The 20,598-nt window shown below is 38.2% G+C and overlaps 2 protein-coding genes across 2 annotated transcripts; both read left to right on the top strand.

Annotated features, from left to right (window-relative positions):
- Positions 1 to 10,265: 10,265 nt before the first annotated feature.
- LOC107152234 (olfactory receptor 1L6-like) lies at positions 10,266 to 15,860 on the top strand. The gene has a single exon (XM_048813128.1). The coding sequence runs from the start codon at positions 13,879 to 13,881 to the stop codon at positions 14,806 to 14,808; it is 930 nt and encodes a 309-aa protein (XP_048669085.1). The 5' UTR covers positions 10,266 to 13,878; the 3' UTR covers positions 14,809 to 15,860.
- LOC107152194 (olfactory receptor 1G1-like) lies at positions 15,854 to 19,909 on the top strand. The gene is given in 2 exon segments (XM_048813127.1): positions 15,854 to 18,713; positions 18,716 to 19,909. Coding segments are annotated over 2 exon segments (945 nt in total). The 5' UTR covers positions 15,854 to 18,643; the 3' UTR covers positions 19,591 to 19,909.
- Positions 19,910 to 20,598: the final 689 nt, after the last annotated feature.

Genomic DNA, 20,598 nt, shown 5'->3' with positions numbered 1-20,598 from the left:
ATTATATCTGATTTTTCTGTGTCCTTGGTGCTTAGGTTGTCTCCTAGAATTCGGTGAAAATTTATTGAGTGGGGCTGGGGATGTGGCTCAAGCGGTAACATGCTCACCTGGCATGCGCAGGGCGCTGGGTTCAATCCTCAGCACCACATAAAATGAAATAAAGATGTTGTGTCCACTAAAAACTGAAAAGTAAATATTTTAAAAATTCTCTCTCTCTCTTTAAAAAAAAGAAAATTTATTGAGTGAATTAACATGAGAAAGCAAAGTTCACTAACATCATTAGCAGTGACATCAACTGACAGAGGAGGCTGGTACTTCCAGGCTTAGTGGAATCCTTGGCTCATGAATCTCCCCTCAGGATATATAAATTTATCAGTTGTGATTAAAAGGGTTCAAGAGTATGATTTAGGAGATGGACTCTCTTTACTGGCAATATTTCAGCTATATGACCTGGCATCTCTGTTCCTGATGGGCTCATGCTTTGAGGAACAGAATAAAGAAAAAGAAATCCCCTGAGTTCTACTTAAGACTTGATATCCTCTTAGTCACAGACTTCAAATAAAAAGAGCTGAATGAACCACATGGCACATTACCAGCACCTGGCCACTTTAATGTTTGCTTCCTCACTCCCCTGTGACCTTGTATGCTCATTCCCCACTCCCAGGACTTTCCTATTCTCATGTGCTTAAGGTTTCACTCTGTGTATGGATAACACTTGTTAGATTTTTTGCATTTTTATTTTACATAAAGTACATTGTCATAGATTTCCGTATACTCTTTTCACTCAAATTATGTTTTTAAAATCCATTGATGTTGCTTCTAAACAGCCCCTTGGTACACCTCCATCATGTTTACCAGCCATTGATGGGCACCCGAATTCCCTCAGACCTCCCACTGCTGCAAATGACAGTGCAAAAATATCCTCATCCTTGAGCTTTTATATGTCTGCTTGGGAATCACTCAGAAATACACATCTAGGGGCAGGACTGTAGGGTCACAAATGCTGACAAGCGCTTTGTTCTTGAGGGTATCACACCAGTGTACATTCCTGCCTGCAGTGCCTAGAAGTCTCAACGTCCTCACATCCTTGCCAATGTTTTTCTTGTTCTCCTTTCTAATGTTTGCCAAGCTAACAAATAGAAAGTGAAATATCGCTTACTTTCTCATTTATTGGATAAGAGTCAATTTGACCATCTCTTCATACACTTAGCCCTTTGGCTTTCTTGAACTCTTCTTCACTGGAGTTCTTACACTTTTCTTATGGAAGTAAAAGTGGTCATTGCATATTCTAGTTATTAGTACCTCCTCTGTTAAATATTGCAAATATTACTTCCTAGTTTTTCATATGTCTGTTTTATTCATAATTATGATGTAACTGATTTAATATTTGCCTTTTAGCTTTTTTAATGTTGGGAATCTTGTTTAAGTTTTTCCCCTTTTAACTCATAGCCTCCTATAAATTTTTTTCTATTTTCTTGATGTCACATGTAAAACCATAATCCATCTGGAATCCACCTTTATACATGATGTGTAGCAATTAAATAGCAATTCTCTCAGGTTATGCTCCATATAATTAACCAGTCTTTCTAACACTTCCAAATATTCCATCTTTTCCTGCTTGGCTTTTAAGTGCCACCATTTTCCTGTAATAAGTTCTCATATAGATGTTGGTCTTGCTCTAAATCTTTAGGTTGTCTACTATTTTCCACCTACTGTCTGGTCTTGCACCAAAACCACACTATTTCCTATTATTATTAGCTTTTATTATTCTTAATCTCTGAAAAGACAAGGACTCTCTTTTTACTCTTCATTTTCAAGTTTAACTGACTACTTCCAAATCTTTTTTTTTTCCTAGTGATGACAGAACTCTTATTTGTAAAACAAAAAGTGTTCACAAACAATAAAATAAATCTGTTATTGTGTGCCATATGATAAATGAGAGAATGAACAATTTCAACAGAGCATTCCAACAATCTTGTCTCTGTGCCTGACACCAGGACTATTCAACCTGTTCTCTAGAAATATTCTATCATCAAACCTATCATTTACCCAATTTTCCACTGACCTTCATGTCAGGTGTTCTTTTTTTTCCAACAAAATCAATAATTAATTTAAATATAAATGAACTAGATATTGTACTTAAAAGGTATAAATGTTTAACATGTATAAAAAGCAAGCAATAACCATATGCTCTATACATATCACACTTTAAATATCAGTACACCAATAGGTTAAAAGCAAAAGATGGGGAAAGTAAGCATGAGAAATCTGAAGTAGAGCTTTAACATAGAATAAATTTCAAGAAAAAAGATTTTCAGAGCTAAATGGGAACAATTCATAACCATAATAGGGTAACTTCTTCAAGAAAGTATAACAATCCTAAATGTTTATGTACCTAATAATGAAATTTCAAAATACATGAAGTTAAAATTAAAAATAGACAATCCCCAATCATATTTTGAGATTTAAGCCCCCTCACTTTGCTGGAAGGAGTAATAATATAGAAGGATTAACAACATTATCAGCCACCTTGCCCTACTTGTTATTTATAGAGAACTATACTCAAAAATGACAAGTAGAAAATTTAAGAAGTTTGGGAAAAGGGCTCAGCAGTAGCATACTTGCCTGGCATGTGTGAAGCACTGGGTTTGATTCTCAGCACTGCATATAAATAAATAAAGGTTCCTCAATGCTAAAATATATTTTTAAAGTGCTTTGAAGTAAGTGATAATAAAAGCTTAAAATATCAGAATCTCTGGGATGAAACAGTACTCAGATGAACACTTATAACTTAAAAGTACTTGTGTCAGAAGCTAGTTTAACAATCAAATTATTTTCAAATTAGGTAAGAGCAGAAATATATGAAATATAAAAGAAATAATACAGCTAAAAGTTGATACAAATCTAACAAGTCTAATCAAGAAAAAGCAAGAACACAAAAATTAATATCACTGGAAACAGAGCTATCAAAACAACCCTACAGATGCTAAAAAATATATTCAGTTAATATTACAATTGTATGCCAACATATGTGATAGCTTACTTAACATGCTATTTTAGAGAAGGATCTGTGTGTTGCTGAGAAGAAAGTGTATTCAGTCATTGATGAAAGAAATATCCTATACATGTTTGTTAAGTCTAAATTATAAATTGTATTTTTTAGTTCTATAGCTTCTTAGTTTTTGTTTGGAGGATCTATCCAGCAGTGAGAGAGGTGTGTTAAAGTCACCAAGTATTATTGTGTTGTAATCTATTTGATTCTTTAAATTGGGAAGTGTTGTTCTGAGGTTGTGGCTCAGCAATAGAGCACTTGCTTCACACGTGTGAGGCACTGAGTTCAATCCTCAGCACCAAATAAAAATAAATAAACAAAATAAAGGTATTATGTCCATTTACAACTAAAAAAACATTTAAAAAAAGAAATTGAGAAGTGTTTGTTGGATGAATATGGATGCTCCATTGTTTGGGGCATAAATATTTACAATTGTTATGTCTTGTTGATATATAATTCCCTTAAGCAGTATAAAATGATCTTCTTGGTCCCTTCTGATTAACTTTGGCTGGAATTCCACTTTATCTGATATGAGAATAAAAACCTCTTCTTGGTTACTTGATCCATGTGAATGATATTTTTCCCCATCCTTTTATCTTAAGTCTGTGGATGTCTTTGTCTATGAGGTGAGTCTCTTTGGAGACAGCATATTGTTGGGTCTTCTTTTTTAGTCCAATCTGCTAGTCTATGTATTTTGATTGATGTGATTAGGCCATTTACATTCACTGATATTATTGAGAAATGATTTTTATTCCCTGTAATTTTGATTTATTTCTGGTTTTTAATTTGAATTAATTTCTCTTTGATTGTACTGTATTTCCTCCCCTTGCTGGTTTTCACTTTTATTTTTCATTTCTTCTTCATGAAATATTCTATTGAGAATGTTTTGTAGTGCAGGCTTTCTAGTTGTGAATTCTTTTAACTTGGTTTACTGTAGAAGGTTTTTATTTTATCAGCAATTCTGAAGCTTAATTTTTCTGGGTATAATATTCTTGACTGGCATCCATTTTCTTTCAGAGCTTGGTATATATTATTCCAAAACCTCCTAGCTTTGAGGGTCTGAGATGAGAAATATGCTGAGATTAGATTGGTTTCCTTCTAACTGTGACCTGTCATTTTTCTCTGGCAGACTTTAAAATTCTATCCTTATTCTTTATGATAGGCCTTTTCATAATAAAGTTCCTTGGTATGGGTCTGTTGTAATTTTGTCTATTTAGTGTCCTGTAAGCCTCCTTTATTTTCCATTTCACTCTTTAGGGTTGGGGAAATTTCTGATATTATTTCATTAAAAAGATTCTGCATTCCTTTAGTTTGTATCTCCAGGCTTTCATCTATCCTGATAAATCGTAAATTTGCGCTTTTCAGATTATTTCTTGGAAGTTCTGTTCATGGTTTCTTACCATATTCTCTGTGTGGCTGACTTTATTTTCAAGAGTATATATTTTGTCTTTACCTGAGGTTCTGTCTTCCAAGTGGTCTAGTCTGTTGGAGATACTTTCCATTGAATTTTTAATTTCATTTATTGTTTCCTTCATTTCAAGTATTTCTGTTGATTCTTTTTTTTATAATCTCTGCCTCTTTATTGAAGTTATCTTTCACTTTCTTTATTTTCTTTCTGATTTTACTCCTTACAACATCCTTTACCTCACAGATCAGTTTGCGTACATTCTAAATTACTTCTCTGACATTTCTTCCACTGTGGTGTCATTGGATTCTGTTATTAAAGCATCCTGATTTATTTGGGGTGATTTGTTCTCTTGATTTTTCATGTTTGTGTATCTACCCACCTAACAGTATAGATCTGAGGTAATAGAGTTTCTACCCTGTGGACTTGTAGTGTCCCTACAGGTTTCCAGTACCTTACCACTTAGGAGGAGACAAATAGTAACAACAACAATTGCAAACAATATATAGGATTAAACCAAATAGTTCCTGCTATGACATCTATAATGCTACTTGTCACAATAAATGATATGATCAATTAATGCCACAGTAAAAACAGTAAATTTTCAAAAGGGTTTGCAATGGTAGACTCTGAGAGAACAGAAGTGATGTAGAATGTGATGATTATGAGGAAGGAGGAAAGAAGACAGAAGTAAAAAAATTTAAAGGAAGAGTGAAAGAACAATAGAGATTGGCTGTTAGCAGAAAAAAAGAGAGAAGGAAAATCAAAGGAAACAGGTAAGTGAGAGAGAATATTTATATGGAGAGTAAAAATTTAAAAAATAAAAATAAGGGCTGGGGTTCGGTGGTACACACTCACCTAGCACATGTGAGGCACTGGGTTAGATCCTCAGTGCCACATAAAAAATAAGTAAAATGAAAATGTAAAAAATAAATAAAGATAAAATAATACAAAACAAGCTGAAATATACTAATTAAATATCCTAGTCCTCAAAATACTGATCCATGAAAAATAACTGGCTTTAAAAGTGCTAGAGATGGGGGAAAAAAACACAAATGTGTATAAATACCCATGAACCATTAAGGTCACAATAAAACAGAGAAAAGGGGGGGAAAAGATCTCAATGAAAAGTTAAAGAATTGTGTCCCTTGGAGTTCAAAAAATTCTCAGCTTCCCTTCTCAGCAGTCTTGGGTGGGGTTGCTAAAGTGAGAGAGGTAATCCTGTAGGCAGAACTCCTGGAAGTGGGGTGTAGGTTAGGTGGACTCCAGGTTCTTCACTGAATGCCAATTGATCTGGAGACTTTAAATCAGCTCACCTCCAGAGCATAGCAATTGCCAGTCCACCTTGGAAGACTTCATCCCAAGGATCATCCCTGGGTTCCACTCATGTGGTGGAGGAACCAGTTCTTAGTCCACTACATAATTTGCAGACCCCACATTTCCCGGTCTCGGGTTCAGTATCCAAACTCAATCATTCAGGCCCCTGCCATTTCAAATTCCCCCTCCAGGTGCATTTCTCCCAGTCCTGCAAGCAGCCAGGTTGGAGGGGGAAGGGGAGAACCAGGTAGGTTTCCATGACCAGTAGTCACCCATGTAAACCTCTCTTCACATTTGATTTTCTCCTGGTCATTTAAGCACACTTTATGTTATGCAGTATGGGTTTGCTAGGTCCATATTTTGGGGCAAACTTGGGTTTTCCAGGAATCACCTTCCCCAGCTGCTGGCCTAAATTCCACAGCTACAAAATGCTTCCTTCCTCCATCCTCTGCATGCAGCCTGGAGAGATGGCAGCTTATTTCCCACACAAGGATATTGTGCAGCATGCCTTTTAGTGTCTTTGATCTTTAAACTCTCCATACCAGACATAACACAGACCTCCTAAAAATGTGAGTTCCAATGAGCCAATCCCAAAAAAACCAAAGGACAAATGTTTTCTCTGATAAGCAGATGCTGACCCATGGTGGGGCAGGGGTTAGAGAAGAATGAAGGAACTTTGGATTGTACAGAGGGGAATAAAGGGAGAGGAGGGGTTGTGGGGATGGGAAGTACAGTAGAATGAGATGGACATTATTACCCTATATACATGTATGATTACACTACTGGAGTGACTCTTCACAGCCAGAGGAAAGAGAAGTTGTTCTCCACTTGTGTACAATGTGTCAAAATGCATTCTAGTGTCATGTATAACTAATTAGAACAAATTTAAACTTTTTTAATTTTTAAAAAATAAAATATTCCAAGGCCTGGGGATATAGCTCAGTTAGTAGAGTGCTTGCCTCACATGCACAAGGCCCTAGGTTCAATCCCCAGTACCACAAAAAAATAAAAATAAATAAAATATTCCAAAGCTCATTTGTTTTAATATTTTTAAAAGTTCATTTCTTTAACTCCCTTGTCCCTCCACTTTGCCCCTAGAGGGACTGCTCTAGCTGGTGTGTTGGGAATTTCTTCCTTGTTTTATTATATCCAACTTCCTGAGTCTCTGATCTGCTTTGAATTTTCAATATTAAATTCCAATAAAGTCCCCCCCTTTTTTGTTGTTTACCCACCTTGCTGAGAAGCTACCTGTTGGCTTTCTTGGTTTCATATCATGGATCAGAAAAGCAACCTTCTCTATTCTGCCATTTTGAAACTTTCCTCCAAATATTTATTATTATATGTATATTTGAGAATAAATTTATTAAAGGCTTCAAAAAATACAAAAGATCTTTTAACTGAGATTGAATTAAATTTATAGACTAATATGGGAAACATTTTTTGTAATGTTACTCATTCTACGCAAGAAGATGAAATTTCTCCCCATTTATTCTAATCATCTTATTTGCCATTTTGTTGGATTTTAAAACATTTCCACATAGTAGTTTTTCTATTCTTGGATAAATTAATTCCTTGAGCTTTAGAGTTTCTGCTGCAACAAAGGATAGCATCTTATTTATTATTATATATTCCAGTGAATTATTTTTAATTTAGAGAAATGACATTGAATTTGATTTCTAGGATACTCATGTGTCCAGAAATCCCACCACATTCATTTATTGGTTCTAATAGTTCATCAACTGATTTTTCTCTTTTTTCCCAGATGAGTCTATCTTCTTTGTTGATAGGGTCCTATCATACTACCATTTGTGGTGATAATGGATGTCCCAACCCATTTCTTATCTTTATAAGGAATGCATCTGAGGTTTCCCCATTTAGTATGGTATATTTCATAGGGTTTGGGTAAACACAGCTTTTCCAAATTGAGAAAATTCTAGGAGCTGGGGTTGTAGTTCACTAGTACAGTGCTTGCCTAGCACATGTGATGCCCTGGATTCGATCCTCAGCACCACATAAAAATAAATAAAATATGGGTATTGTGTCCAACTCCAACTAAAAAATAAATATTTTTTTAAAAAGCAGGTATTGAACTTTCAAAAATGGTTGTTCTGCTTCAATTAAAATTATCATATAATTTTTTCTTTTATTTCATTAATGTGGAAAAGTATATTAATGATTTTTTTCAATTTTTTTCAAATTTAGGATTTTTTTAATGTTGAGTGGTCCTTGCATTACTGGGATCAATCTGTTTATTCCTGCTGTATTATTTTAATGCTATGTGAACTTTGCATCATATTCACAAACAAAATGGGCATATAATTTTATTTTCTTCATTTATTTCTGGCTCTGAAATCAGAATTAAACTAATCTTGCAACATGAGTTGAGAAAGTCCTCCCTTCTCTCTACCCCCATTTTCTGGTTACTGGCACAACTTGTATACGATAAAAGTATTTTGAAAGTTTAATAGAGTCTACCTTAAAACTATCTGGGCATGAGGTTCATTTTGTTTTATTTTGGTTTTTAGAAGTTTTTGACTACCATTTCTAATTTTTTTTTGCATGGATTAGCCTATTTTAGTAATTCCTAAATGCTTTATGTTTATATATGTTTATCCATTTTATCCAGATTTTCTGGTTTAGTTCATAAGACTTTTATTATTTTATCTTTGTATATCTGAAATAATTTCTTGATTATTTTTACATGCATTTCTTTATTTTCTTAATATGTCTTGCGAGGTCTATTTCATTAATTTTTTATAGGACACATGTATTAATTTCCTAAGGGTGCTATAACAAAGTATCACAAATTTGGTGACTTAAAAACAGAAGAAATTTATTATTTCACAGTTCTGGAGTCCCGAAAACTAACATCGGTTTCACTGGGCTTCACTGAACTTCTGGTGTCAGCAGGCCATGCTCCTCTAGAAGCTCAAGGGAAGAATGCACTCCTTGCCTCTCCCAGCTTCCTGGGCTGCCAACACTCCTCGACTTGGGATCACATCACTCCAATCTTGAAAGCCACAAGTACCTTCTTTATGATTCTGCTTCCCTTTACTTCTGCCACGTGACTGCCTTCTCTTTGTATATCAAATCTCTCTCTCTTTCTCTGCTACAAGGACAGTTTATATAAGCACCACCTGGATAATCCAGAACAATTTCCCGTCAGATAATTCTTAACTTGCTGGTCATGGTGGCACATTCCTGTAATTCCAGCTACTAGGGAGATCAAGGCAGGGGGATAGCAAGTTTGAGGGTCTGCCTCAAATCTCTTTCTACTTAAAGTGACATTTACAGGTTCAAGAGACTGGAATATCACGTTCCTGATAGTTTGCAGAGCCATTGTTTTGCATACTACAAAACAATCTTGGTAAATTAATATTTTTATTTGTTTGTTCTATGAGTCATTGAATTTTGCTCTTTATTCTTTTCTGTTGCCATCTTGTAACTACTATTATTTATTTTGTCATCCATTTATATTCTTCTATTATGATTCTTCTATTAGAGTTTTCTATCTTTTTTTAATTTTTAATTGACAACTAAGAATTGTGTGTATTTGTGGAATATAATGTGATATTTTGCTCTATGTATGGATCATAGAAAAATTCAACATACTGGGCTAATTATCAGGCCCATCACCTCAACCATTTACCATTTTTTCTTCAGTGAGAATGTTAAAAAATATATGTTAGTAATTTTGAAATGTACGATATATTGTTATCAACTGTAGCACAACAGATCACTAAAACTTACTCGTTCTTTGAGTTGTTAAATAACGCCTTCCAATATCTTGGTGTTGTTTTAGTTTTTGTTGATTTCTGCAAATATCTGAAGCTAAAAAATTCTTCTATGTTAGCACACTCATAGTAGTCCACACTATTTCCTAATTTCCTTTTTGATTTTCTTTTTAACCAGGTTATTTGGTAATATATTGTTTGGTTTCTAAATCTTGAACTGTAATGCATATGTTCTCACTTCTTTTTCTTTGATCCATAGATGTGTGTTTGTGCGTGTGTGTGTGTGTGTGTATGTGTAGTTTTTTGGTTTTGTGCAAAAAAATACATTTTATTAAAGTATTTGGTAATGCCCACTTTCAATCTTTCATGCCATTCCCCTGGATGGTTTTTTGTTTTGTTTTGTTTTGTTTTTACTCAAAAGCTTTCTCCAAACTTCTTTCAACTTGGATCTTTGTGTAAGGAGCCTTCTGATGCTTGTAAGCCTGTTAATTTCTGTGTCAGACTCTCAGACTTGAATCACAAGTCTGGATATACAATTCTAATTTTATTGTTACTTTTTTCACCACCCCATCTCCCCATGCACTTACTTGCATAAGGACACAAATTCTCATTTATGGCTCATTCCTTTACCCTGCCCTCTGTATGTGCTCTCCACACACACACTACTACTACTTCCTCTGCAGCTACCTCCCCCTCCTCCTCCTCTTTCTCTCCCCCCCCCAACACTTCTCTCTCTTTTCCTATTGGTTCAGCCCACACATAGTTCACTTTAGAACCCAGAACATTTCATAATATCTAGTGAAATGATGGCAAATAATGCACCTTTTGAACAAGTCAGAAATGATGCACCTTTTGGAATAAGTCAGAAACTATTGGAATAAGAGAGCACTGTGGTAAGGGTGAAATGCTCAGAACCACCAGAGAATGTCATCTGTTGACAGTTCATGGAAACAGCTGTCAAGAACTTAGATCCCTGAATTTCCTCATCATTTTGTGGTAGATAAAACAATAGCCTCCTGAAGATATCCACATCCTGATGCCTAAAACCAATGAATATATCATGCTACCTGGCAAAGGAGAATTAAGTTTTCAGGTAGAATTAGGGTTGCTGATCAACTGACCTTAAATTAGATCATTCTGGATAATCCAAGTGAACCCAGGGTCCTTAAATGTACAAGAGGGAAATAAGAAATGAGAACTGGAGAGATGGCAGCATGAGAATTCCCTCAACATTGCTGGACTTGCAGATGGACAAAGGGGATGACTAGCCAAGAAATATGGACAGGCACAAGAAGCTAGAAGGGGCAAGAAACTGGGTTCTTCTGTGGAACCACAAGAAAGGAATACAGCCTGTCAACACCTTGATTTTTAGACCAATAATACCCATATCAGACCTCTGATCTATGCAACGCAAGGTAACAAACTTGGGCTTTGCTAAGCCACTGTTAATAGTAATTTATTGCAGCAATCAGAGACCACTTAAACACACCCCTGTAAGAACTGTCCTAAGGAACAGAAAATCCTTGACGACTTTTGTCCTTTTCCTTCTCTTCCTGGGAAAATCCAGTGTATCCCAGGTCTGCAGCATGTTTCTCTATTGCCCTCTTCAGCCTGGATGCTGCACTCCTTCCAATGACTGTTTCAATCTCCTCCTTGCAACCGTTTTCAAACACATTAGCCTCTTTTACTGCTACCTGGTTTCCTTTAGATTTCATCCACTATTTTTCAGTTGCACACAATTAAGTTTAGCTAAATAATAAGAAATCTTATTGTTTGTACAAGTAATATTCATATAGAACATTGTGGACTTCAACACATAAGATACAAATGTGTGTCTTATTTTAACAATAAACTTCTCAAGATGATGTTTTAATTTCCCTATTTTTCAGCTAAGAAAAAAAAATAGAAGCATAAAGATTTTTCTCCCATGGGTAAACAGCTAAAAAAAATATTTGAACCGGAACACAAAACTCACATCCCCTGGCAGAACTCATGAACTTTTCCCATTGGCTTTGCTGATTCTAGGAGTTTAGTCTCCCAGTTACTTATGTAAAAACTCATAATTTTCAAAGTCCTATTAAAGGAGATATATCTGCTTCAATCTGTCCATTTGTGGGTTTTTTTTTTTTTTAATGCAACTATTATGTGTCAGGTACCATGGAAGGAACTGGAAAACAGTGATGAGCAAAGCAGACTCTGCCTTTGCAGAATTTTCATCATGTGCCACTCCAGATGTTGTCCACATCTTAGAAGCCCCTCTCCTAAAGTGGAAGGATCCAAAATAGACCAGCACCAAGCATCTCAGAGAGAAAAGATGTTTCAGCAAAAGTACTGTGATGCAAATTCTTGGTAAAGTTTTAAAAGAGAAAAAGCCTGGGTTCTCCTGAGCAGAGCAATGAGTTTAAGATCACTGAGGTTTAGAAACACACTGCTATGTATTTTGGATATTAATCCCCTGTCAGAGAAATATCTGGCAAAGAGTTCTCCCATTTTCTAGGCTTTCCCTTCATGCTCTTGTTTCCTTTGCTGTGCTAAAGCTTTTTAACTTGGTGCCATCCCACTTACTGATTCTTGTTTATATTTCTTGAGCTTTAAGGGTCTTGCTAAGGAAGGTGGTACCTGTGTCAACATGTTGGAGTACTGATCCTATGTTTTCTCCCAGCAATTGCAAAGTTTCTGGTCTAATTCCTAGGTCTTTGATCCACTTTGAATTGACTTTTGTGCAGGGTGAGATAGGGATCTAGTTTCATTCTTCTACATGTGGATATCCAGTTTTCCCAGCAATAGGAGTGAGACCCTGGAGTACAGCCTGAACTTACTAGAAAGTGTCCTTTTAAAGGTACCACCCTCAAATTCATCACCACAAACACCCATCTCCCAACTTTTTTCCATGCCCACCCCCAATAACCTAAATAAAGCACCCTATGTACACCATAAACTGCCATAGAATTTCATTTCTGCTAAAACTATAATTTTTTTCTAATTCCAATTTAGTTTTAAATATTTGAAAAAGCCAGATGGGGCTAGCAGATGTTATTAAGGAAAACATTTAATTTCCTGTTTCAGACTGTGTGTTTGATATAAGCATTTAATTAAATACTTGAGTAGCGTTAAAGACCATTTCTTTGGTGGGGCGGGGGCGGGGGGAATAAAAACACACACTATAATTTGGGTTTGCTTTTGACTCATTGTCAAAAGTACCAAAAAGATGAGTAGGAGACAGAAAGTATAGGATGTGGACTTTAATTGAGAACCTGCCTCCCTAACTCTGCCCTCACTTATCTGAGGTTACCACACCACCACTTATATGATCCCTTTTCCATTCTCTCTTCTCCAAAGCCAGTCCTGTTCCTTGGTGAGTAGCCATAAAGAGGATGTCGTCTTAATATCAACCCGGTGGGTTCCTGGTTTGTTCTAACATTACGCCCTGATGGCTTTCTGGTCTTTTTTTCTCTACTTAGGCAGATGGGTAACTAGTGATTCAATTTCTTCCAGATTGGAGCCTTGACCTATTCTCCCTGGTCTTGTATCTTCTATGGAGATGAGGAACCAATTCCTGAACTCAGGACCCTCCTATTCTCACCTCTTGCTGTATTTTGCTATAATATATAGTAACTTCTCACATTTCCCACACTTCTGCCTTTTAGTCTCTTCTTGCTCATGAGGGCATGCATCTCTTAGTTCCTCTGTGTCTTCCTTAATTCCACCCACCTGTGTGAAACACCAAGCCCAATGTTGGGTAAGTAGACTAACTTCTTCCAGAAGTAGATCTCCAACCTCCCACCCACCCTAGACAGTTTCACACCCTGAGGGACATGTCAAATGTCCAGGTCCCAGCCTCTCCAAGTGTGACCTTTCTACACATGATTAAACTCCCAAAGAAGTACACCTCTTCCAAGATGGTTTTGATCCAGGAATACAATCCCTACAAATGTTTGTGTGATTTCTGCAGGAAAAACTTAGGTTACCCCACCTGTTCTTACAGAGGAAGAGAAGAAAGAAGGCAGAAGGATCAGGTAAAGACTGCACAGAGAAGAAGCAACTGCATCAACATAGAGGAAAAATTATTTGTCATATATACAACACCTTTGGAAACTGAGAAAAATAATTCCTTTCTGAATACCTTTCCATAATCTTTACCATTTGTCTCCAAAATAGCCAAAGAATGTGAATGTCATAAGTTTTGTCTTTTGGACAAGGAACAAGAGCTCAAGCGCTCAAGTTTGCACAATTAGTTGCAAAACTGGAAGTGAAATCAAAGTATGCCAGCACCAATGCTATGAAGCTGTATCATTGACTAACTGGTGGTCTACATGAATGGCTCCCTGATGCTCTAACATCCCTTCACATTTTTTACTTGTAGGACAGCAATGCTGAGGGCAAACCAGAGCCATGTGACTGAATTCCTCCTTCTAGGACTGACCACTGATGCCAGACAACAAGTATGGCTTTTTTCCAGCTTCCTCGCCATGTACCTGGTCAATGTGGTTGGAAACTCAGTCATCATTGCAGCCATCTGGGGGGATGCTCACCTACACACCCCCATGTACTTTTTCCTCTCCAACCTGTCCCTGGTGGACATCTGCTTCACCACTGTCATTGTGCCACAGATGTTAGTGAGCATGCTGACACAGAGAAAGACCATCCTCTTTGCCCATTGCCTAACCCAGATGTATTTTTTTGTGGCCTTTGGTATCACTGACAGTTTTCTCCTGGCTGCCATGGCTGTTGACCGCTACGTCGCCATCTGTAACCCACTGCATTACGCTACAACCATGAGCCCCAGGTGCTGTCTCCTGCTGGTGACTGCATCGTGGGTGGTGTCCCACCTCCACTCACTTGCCCACACAATTCTCATGGGCCGCCTTTCCTTCTGTGGCCCCAATGTCATCCATCACTTCTTTTGTGATGTCCAGCCACTGCTGACCCTCTCCTGCTCTGACACCTCTGTCAATGAACTTTTGGCCTTCACAGAGGGCTCCTTTGTGATCATGAGTCCTTTCATTTTCATTATTGTCTCGTATGTCTACATCACCCGTGCTGTTCTGAGGGTCCCTTCAGGGGGAGGCAGGTACAAGGTCTTCTCCACCTGTGGATCCCACCTCACAGTTGTGGCACTATTTTATGGGACCATAATATCTGTGTACATTCGTCCCTCATCTACCTACTCAGTGACAAAGGACCGTGTGGTCACTGTCATCTATACAATAGTTACTCCCATGCTGAACCCTTTCATCTACAGCCTTCGAAACAAGGATATAAAACAGGCTTTGAGAAAGTTGGCTAGAAGAACAGAATAGAATGTATATGCTTTACCACCTCTAGAAGCTTCATTGTTGACTCAACAACCAATCACCACAGTGTGCCCTGGTGTCACATTTACACAGGCTGCTCCTGGACAGTCATTGGGCATTGCAGAGGCACCAAGGCAGGCCCATTCCAGAGAAACAGGGGACTCTTCAGATGGATAACTTTGATTCTAGGATGCACCATTGGCCAGAACTTTCTTGGTACTTCATTGCAATCCAAGACTTTCTTCCTACCCCAATCTCCCTTCATTTCCTCTGTTCTTCAAACCAAATATGAGAGATTTCTCCTGCTCCCTCCCCACATTTGTGGAGGCTGATTTTTAACTCCTCAATTTGACTGAGTTAACGGATGCCCGATGTATCTCTAAAGCTCTTTCCAGAGAGGTTATCATTTGACTTGTGTGTAGCCTTGAGTGTAGAAGATCACCCTCAATGATGCATGTGGGTACCATCCAATCTACTCAGGGACCAAACTGAACAAAAAAGCAGAAGAAAGGTGAATTTACTCTTGAGCTATGACATCCACCTTTTTCCACCCTTGCACTTTGGCTCTATTGGTTCTCAGTCTTTCAAATTTGGACTGGGACTGACACTACTGGCTTCCTGGGTTCTGGGGTCTGTAAGCTTGAACTGTACTCCTGACTTTCCTGGGTAAGCACAGGACTTCTTAGCCTCCATAATCATGTCAGACAATCCCTCCCAATAATAACTTTCTTTCTGTATATCTATAAATATCCTATTTGATCTTTTCCTCGGGAGACTAATACATACATCTAATCACATCTTGACATCTGCTTCTCAGAAAACCTTGAACTAATGCACTAAGCAATGATCCAGTGGACATTTCTCTATAGTTTGATTCAAACTATAGAGACTTTTAAGCAGGTGCACCAGAAAACCGTACAAGATGTTTATGGCATAACTTTGAAATGGAAAAACATTATATTCTGGCTTTATTATGGTTTTATTTTCTCACTTATAAAAAAATCTAACTTAATTTAAGATAAGACTAAAAGCGAACAAAATATACATTTTCTGGCCATTTTTATTGAAATAATAAGTCTTGAGCACTCATTAAAATATCAATAACAGAACAAAGAACTGATTTATTGTTATTATCATCATTATTATTGATGTTTTCTTTAGAAGAGGTAGTCTCAAAATGTTTCTCCTATTTGCATGGGGACATTTTTTTTGAGAAGAAATAAACAATATAGAAGGCCAGGTTCCACTTATTTAAATGCCATTTCTGCATTTTTTTAGACTTCACTTCTTATGGGTTTTTTTCTTGTTTTTTATGGTTGTATTTTTATAAGATAAGAAGGAGTTCTAAATTTATTATCACAACTGAGATAATAAACTGTTTAAATAATGGCAAAAACATGACAACCAACCCAAATGTTCATCAACATGCAAACATTCAAATAGATACATTATGGTAATAATCTCACAAAGGAATGGAAGCCCACATCCATTTGCTACAATCCTGGAATCCAAAAATCAATGAAAGTGGGCTGGGGTTGTAACTCAGTGGTAAAGTGCTTGCTTAGCAAGTGTCGGGGACTAGGTTCTATCTTCAGCACCACATAAAAATAAATTAATAAAATAAAGATTTTTTTTAAATCAATGAAAGAGTTTCAGCAAACTTATTTTGTAGCAAAACCTGACCCAGATTGGTATGTGTCCTTTTATCTAGCTTGATATGAGCATTTATTTGCAAAAATATTACTGTGTTTTATTATAATGCACAACCTCAGAACCTACTATGGATACCACATAACAGATGATATATGCACAATATTCTTTTCTAAAGTTGAAACATTCTGCATTCCAAAGCAAAAATTCCCTAATAGTAGAGAGAAGTATAATATGAACCTGAATTACAGGTACCAACATGAATATCGAAAACTTCAGATTGAACTGGGCACTGTGGTGCACTGTAATCCTAGTGACTCAGAGGGCTGAGGCAGGAAGAGCATAAGTCTGAGGCCAGACTGGGCAACTTAGCAAGTCCCTGTCTCAAAATAAAAACAAAAAGGGGCTGGGGATATAGCTCAGTGCTTGCCTAGTATTTACAAGGCCCCTAAGTTCAATCCCTAGTACCATGCTGCGGGCAGGGGGACTCAACACATCATATTGACTGAAAGACGAAAAAGGATTCCATTCATGGAAAGGACAAACATAGGCAGACATAAATAGTGAATGATTTACGTATATATGATTGAAGGTAAAACCACAAGAAAATTATTCCTGCTTATCCTATATATTTTTGTTATCATTCTACTGTTTTAATTTTTTTCATAATCTTTCATGGAGAAGTGCCTATAACCTCTGCATATTTTATATATGAGTCACATGTCTCTCCTCTGGAGTCACAGGGATCAAGTCTGTTTACTTTTTCTATATGATAGCTCTGTAGCCATCTGGACACAATGATTATGCTGCTATCCCATACCAGGTCTGTTCTACCTACTGATCATTACGTATTTGCTGGGAGATGACAGGGTTTCTTCATGAGGATTGGAATCTGTTAGAATTTGAGGATTCCATGGCAAGTTAGGGTGGGAGAAGATGGAGCCTCCCACTGCTTTGCCTTAGGGAAGGAGCACCAGAGAAGTTGTCTCAGGATTCCCAGACCCTGAATCTGATGGAAAAATGCTCCTGATACTGTTAGGACTCAGGACTCCAGGCCCAGAGGGGACAGGTGGGAGGTTGGACCTCTGCCCCATCTTGTCTCTCACTAGGTCTGGGCTTGGGTCTCAGGAGACAACTGCATATGAAAAGCCCAAAGCTCTTCCCTGCTCCTGTTCCCGAGGACAGGTTGCTTCCTCACCCACCAAGTCTGGCTTCTACTAGTCCTCTTAAGGAGAAGCAGGGAGGCAGGTGAAACAGGAAGGCAGACCCAACACCCAGAGGTGGTGACAGGCTCTGAGGATGGCCACAACTTCCAGGTAAGAATCAGGCAAAGTTGGAAGACATTAGTCTCTTTTCTTCTCCTCTTCTCCTCCTCTTCTCTCTCTCATATACACACCTGCACACGCGCGCACATACACACAACTTCTCTTCCTTCCTCCTTTTCTTTCCCTTCCTCATTTTCAGCCAAATACAAGTGGATTTACTAATCTTCATGACTTAATTTAATATTCATGGCCTCCCTGGGAATCAGCCTAAAGTTAAGACAGATGAGCCATATCCAAGTTCCTGGCAATGCCAACACTTTGTAACTGTGTAATAAAGGTACCCAGGCCCTGTGTGCTATGTACTAGAAAGATGTTTTGTCCACATAATCTCATTTGTTGGGTCTACATAGGAAAGAGAGAGTACATAATTCCATTATATCAAGAGTATCTGAGACTCAGCAATGACCCATCCTTGTAAATCATTACCTCTTCTCTCCCAAACGCCCCCCCCACACACACACACCCCCCTCTTGATAATTTTCTAGTAAATACACACTCCTATATATATCAGATTCAACTTTTGCAATCCTTCAAAACTGATAGTTTTCCTAATAAAAGAGAAAGAGGAGAGGGGAGACTGATTTAGAAAGGTTCTTCAAAGCCAAATTCCAGTTCAACCTCATTGAGGTCTACAGGACAACTTACTAGATAACTGAATACAAAACTCACTCCCAACAACATCTCCTTTATCATCTTACAGAATTCTTCCCTCTTGACATGTTTATATGCCTGGCACCAAGAGACACCAATGTATCTCTGTGATCTTTAAGAAAATCACAGAAAACAGATGAAAGGCCTTAAATACTACAAATTTTTGAAGTCTATACACATGTGACCAATGTTTTTCACAAATTGTTCTACTTTGAATGGAAGTAAAAAACCAAAGCTCCATCTCTGACTTCCTGCTCCTGGGCTTCTCTGAGCACCAGGAGCAGCAACCTCTCCGTTTGGGCTCTTCCTGGGCATGTACCTGGTCACCCTGCTGGGCAACCTGCTCATCATCCTGGCCATTGGCTCTGACCCGCACCTCCACACACCTATGTACTTCTTCCTGGCCAACCTGTCCTTCGTGGATACCTGCTTCACCTGCACCATTGTCCCCAAGGTGCTGGTGAACATCCACACGCAGCAGCACACCATCTCCCACACTGGGTGCCTCCTGCAGATGTACTACTTCATGGCACTGGCCCTGCTGGATGACTTCCTGCTGGCCGTCATGGCCTATGACCGCTACGTGGCCATCTGCCTGCCTCTGCACTACACCACTGTCATGTGTCCCCAGCGATGCCTGCTGCTGGTGGCCACGTCCTGGCTCTGCTCCAACCTCCTGGCCCTTTCCCTCACTCTCCAGATGGCTCAGCTCTCCTTCTGTGCCTCCCGCTCCATCCCACACTTCTTCTGTGACCTTCTCCCACTCCTCAAGCTTGCCTGTTCGGACACCCAATCCTTTCAGATCACGATGTTCGCTGAAGCTGCCCTCTCGGGCGTGGTCCCTCTCACCTGTGTCCTGGTCTCTTATGCCCACATCATGCACACCATCCTCAGGATCCCCTCTGCTGGGGGGAAACACAAAGTCTTCTCCACCTGTGGCTCTCACCTGACAGTGGTCACTCTCTTCTATGGAACTGTCTTCCTGGTGTATTTCCAGCCCTCATCCTCCTACTCAGCAGATACTGGAATGGTGGCTTCGATTGTGTATACAATGGTCACCCCTATGCTGAATCCTTTTATCTACAGCCTCAGGAATAAGGACATGAAGGGGGCTTTGTGGAGATTGTTTGGCTTGGGAAAATGCTGTACTACTCATCAGTAGAGGGCAGTTCCCCAGAGTAGAAGCCAAAGCTCTTCAAAACATCTTCCTAATTGGACTCCTCTATTACAATTTTTGAAGAACTCAAATTCAAGACAGGATGGATTCTTAGCATCACAACGAGGTTTAACCAGTGAGGAATGCCCGATTTGGCCAGACTGGGAATAGGACTAACTGTTCGAGGACAGGGCTACAGTTTGGCGAAAAAGAATCTCAAAATCCCTACAGGATGGAAAGGCAAAAATTTATACCAGACAAATTTAAACAGTAAGGAAGACTTTATTCAAGGCCACCACAATAGAGGGAGAGGCCGTAATTCAGTCTGAACTTGAGTCCACGGAAACAAAGGTCAGGAGGACTTTTAAGTGTTCAGGCGAGAGGAAAAACAGAGGTCATCTGTGTCTGCTAATTCACTTTACCAGAAAAAAAAAGTTCTCTTATCTTTTCTTAAATGCATTCTAGGTGTACATAATAGACTCATTTTGACATAATCATGCATGCATGGAATATGATTTGCTCCATTTCAGTCCCAAGTACTTTCTTTTTCCCTCCCCTTCTCCCTCCCTTTCATCCTTTTCCTCTAGTTTACAGGTCTTACTTCTATTTAGTTATTGTTTTTCTTTTTTAATATTTATTTTTTAGCTTTAGGTGGACACAATATTTTATTTTATGTGGTGCTGAGGATCGAACCCAGTACCTCACGCATGCCAGGTGAGCACACTAGTCCTTGAGCCATTTCCCCAGCCCCTAGTTTTTGTTTTTCTTAATTGGTGCTTTATAGATATGCATAAAGGTAGAATTCACTGTGGTATGTTCATATATGTACACGGCAATTCTCCCCTTTTTTGGTCCCTCCTCCTTCCCTTGCAATTCCCTTCCTCTACTCCACTAATCTCCCTTCTATTTTTTTTTCTTTTTTCATTTGTTCTTTTTAGATATACATGACAGTGTATTTTGACATAATACACATACATGGAGTATAACTTTCCATTCTTGTGTTTGTACATGATG

This window comes from Marmota marmota, unplaced genomic scaffold, assembly GCF_001458135.2.
Source record: "Marmota marmota marmota unplaced genomic scaffold, marMar, whole genome shotgun sequence".
In the NCBI taxonomy this organism is placed as follows: domain Eukaryota; kingdom Metazoa; phylum Chordata; class Mammalia; order Rodentia; family Sciuridae; genus Marmota; species Marmota marmota.
This window is presented reverse-complemented; position numbering and strand designations above follow the sequence as displayed.

Coding starts and splice junctions, on each gene's coding strand:
- LOC107152234 (XM_048813128.1), top strand. CDS start 13,879: ATGCTGAGGGCAAACCAGAGCCATGTGACTGAATTCCTCCTTCTAGGA.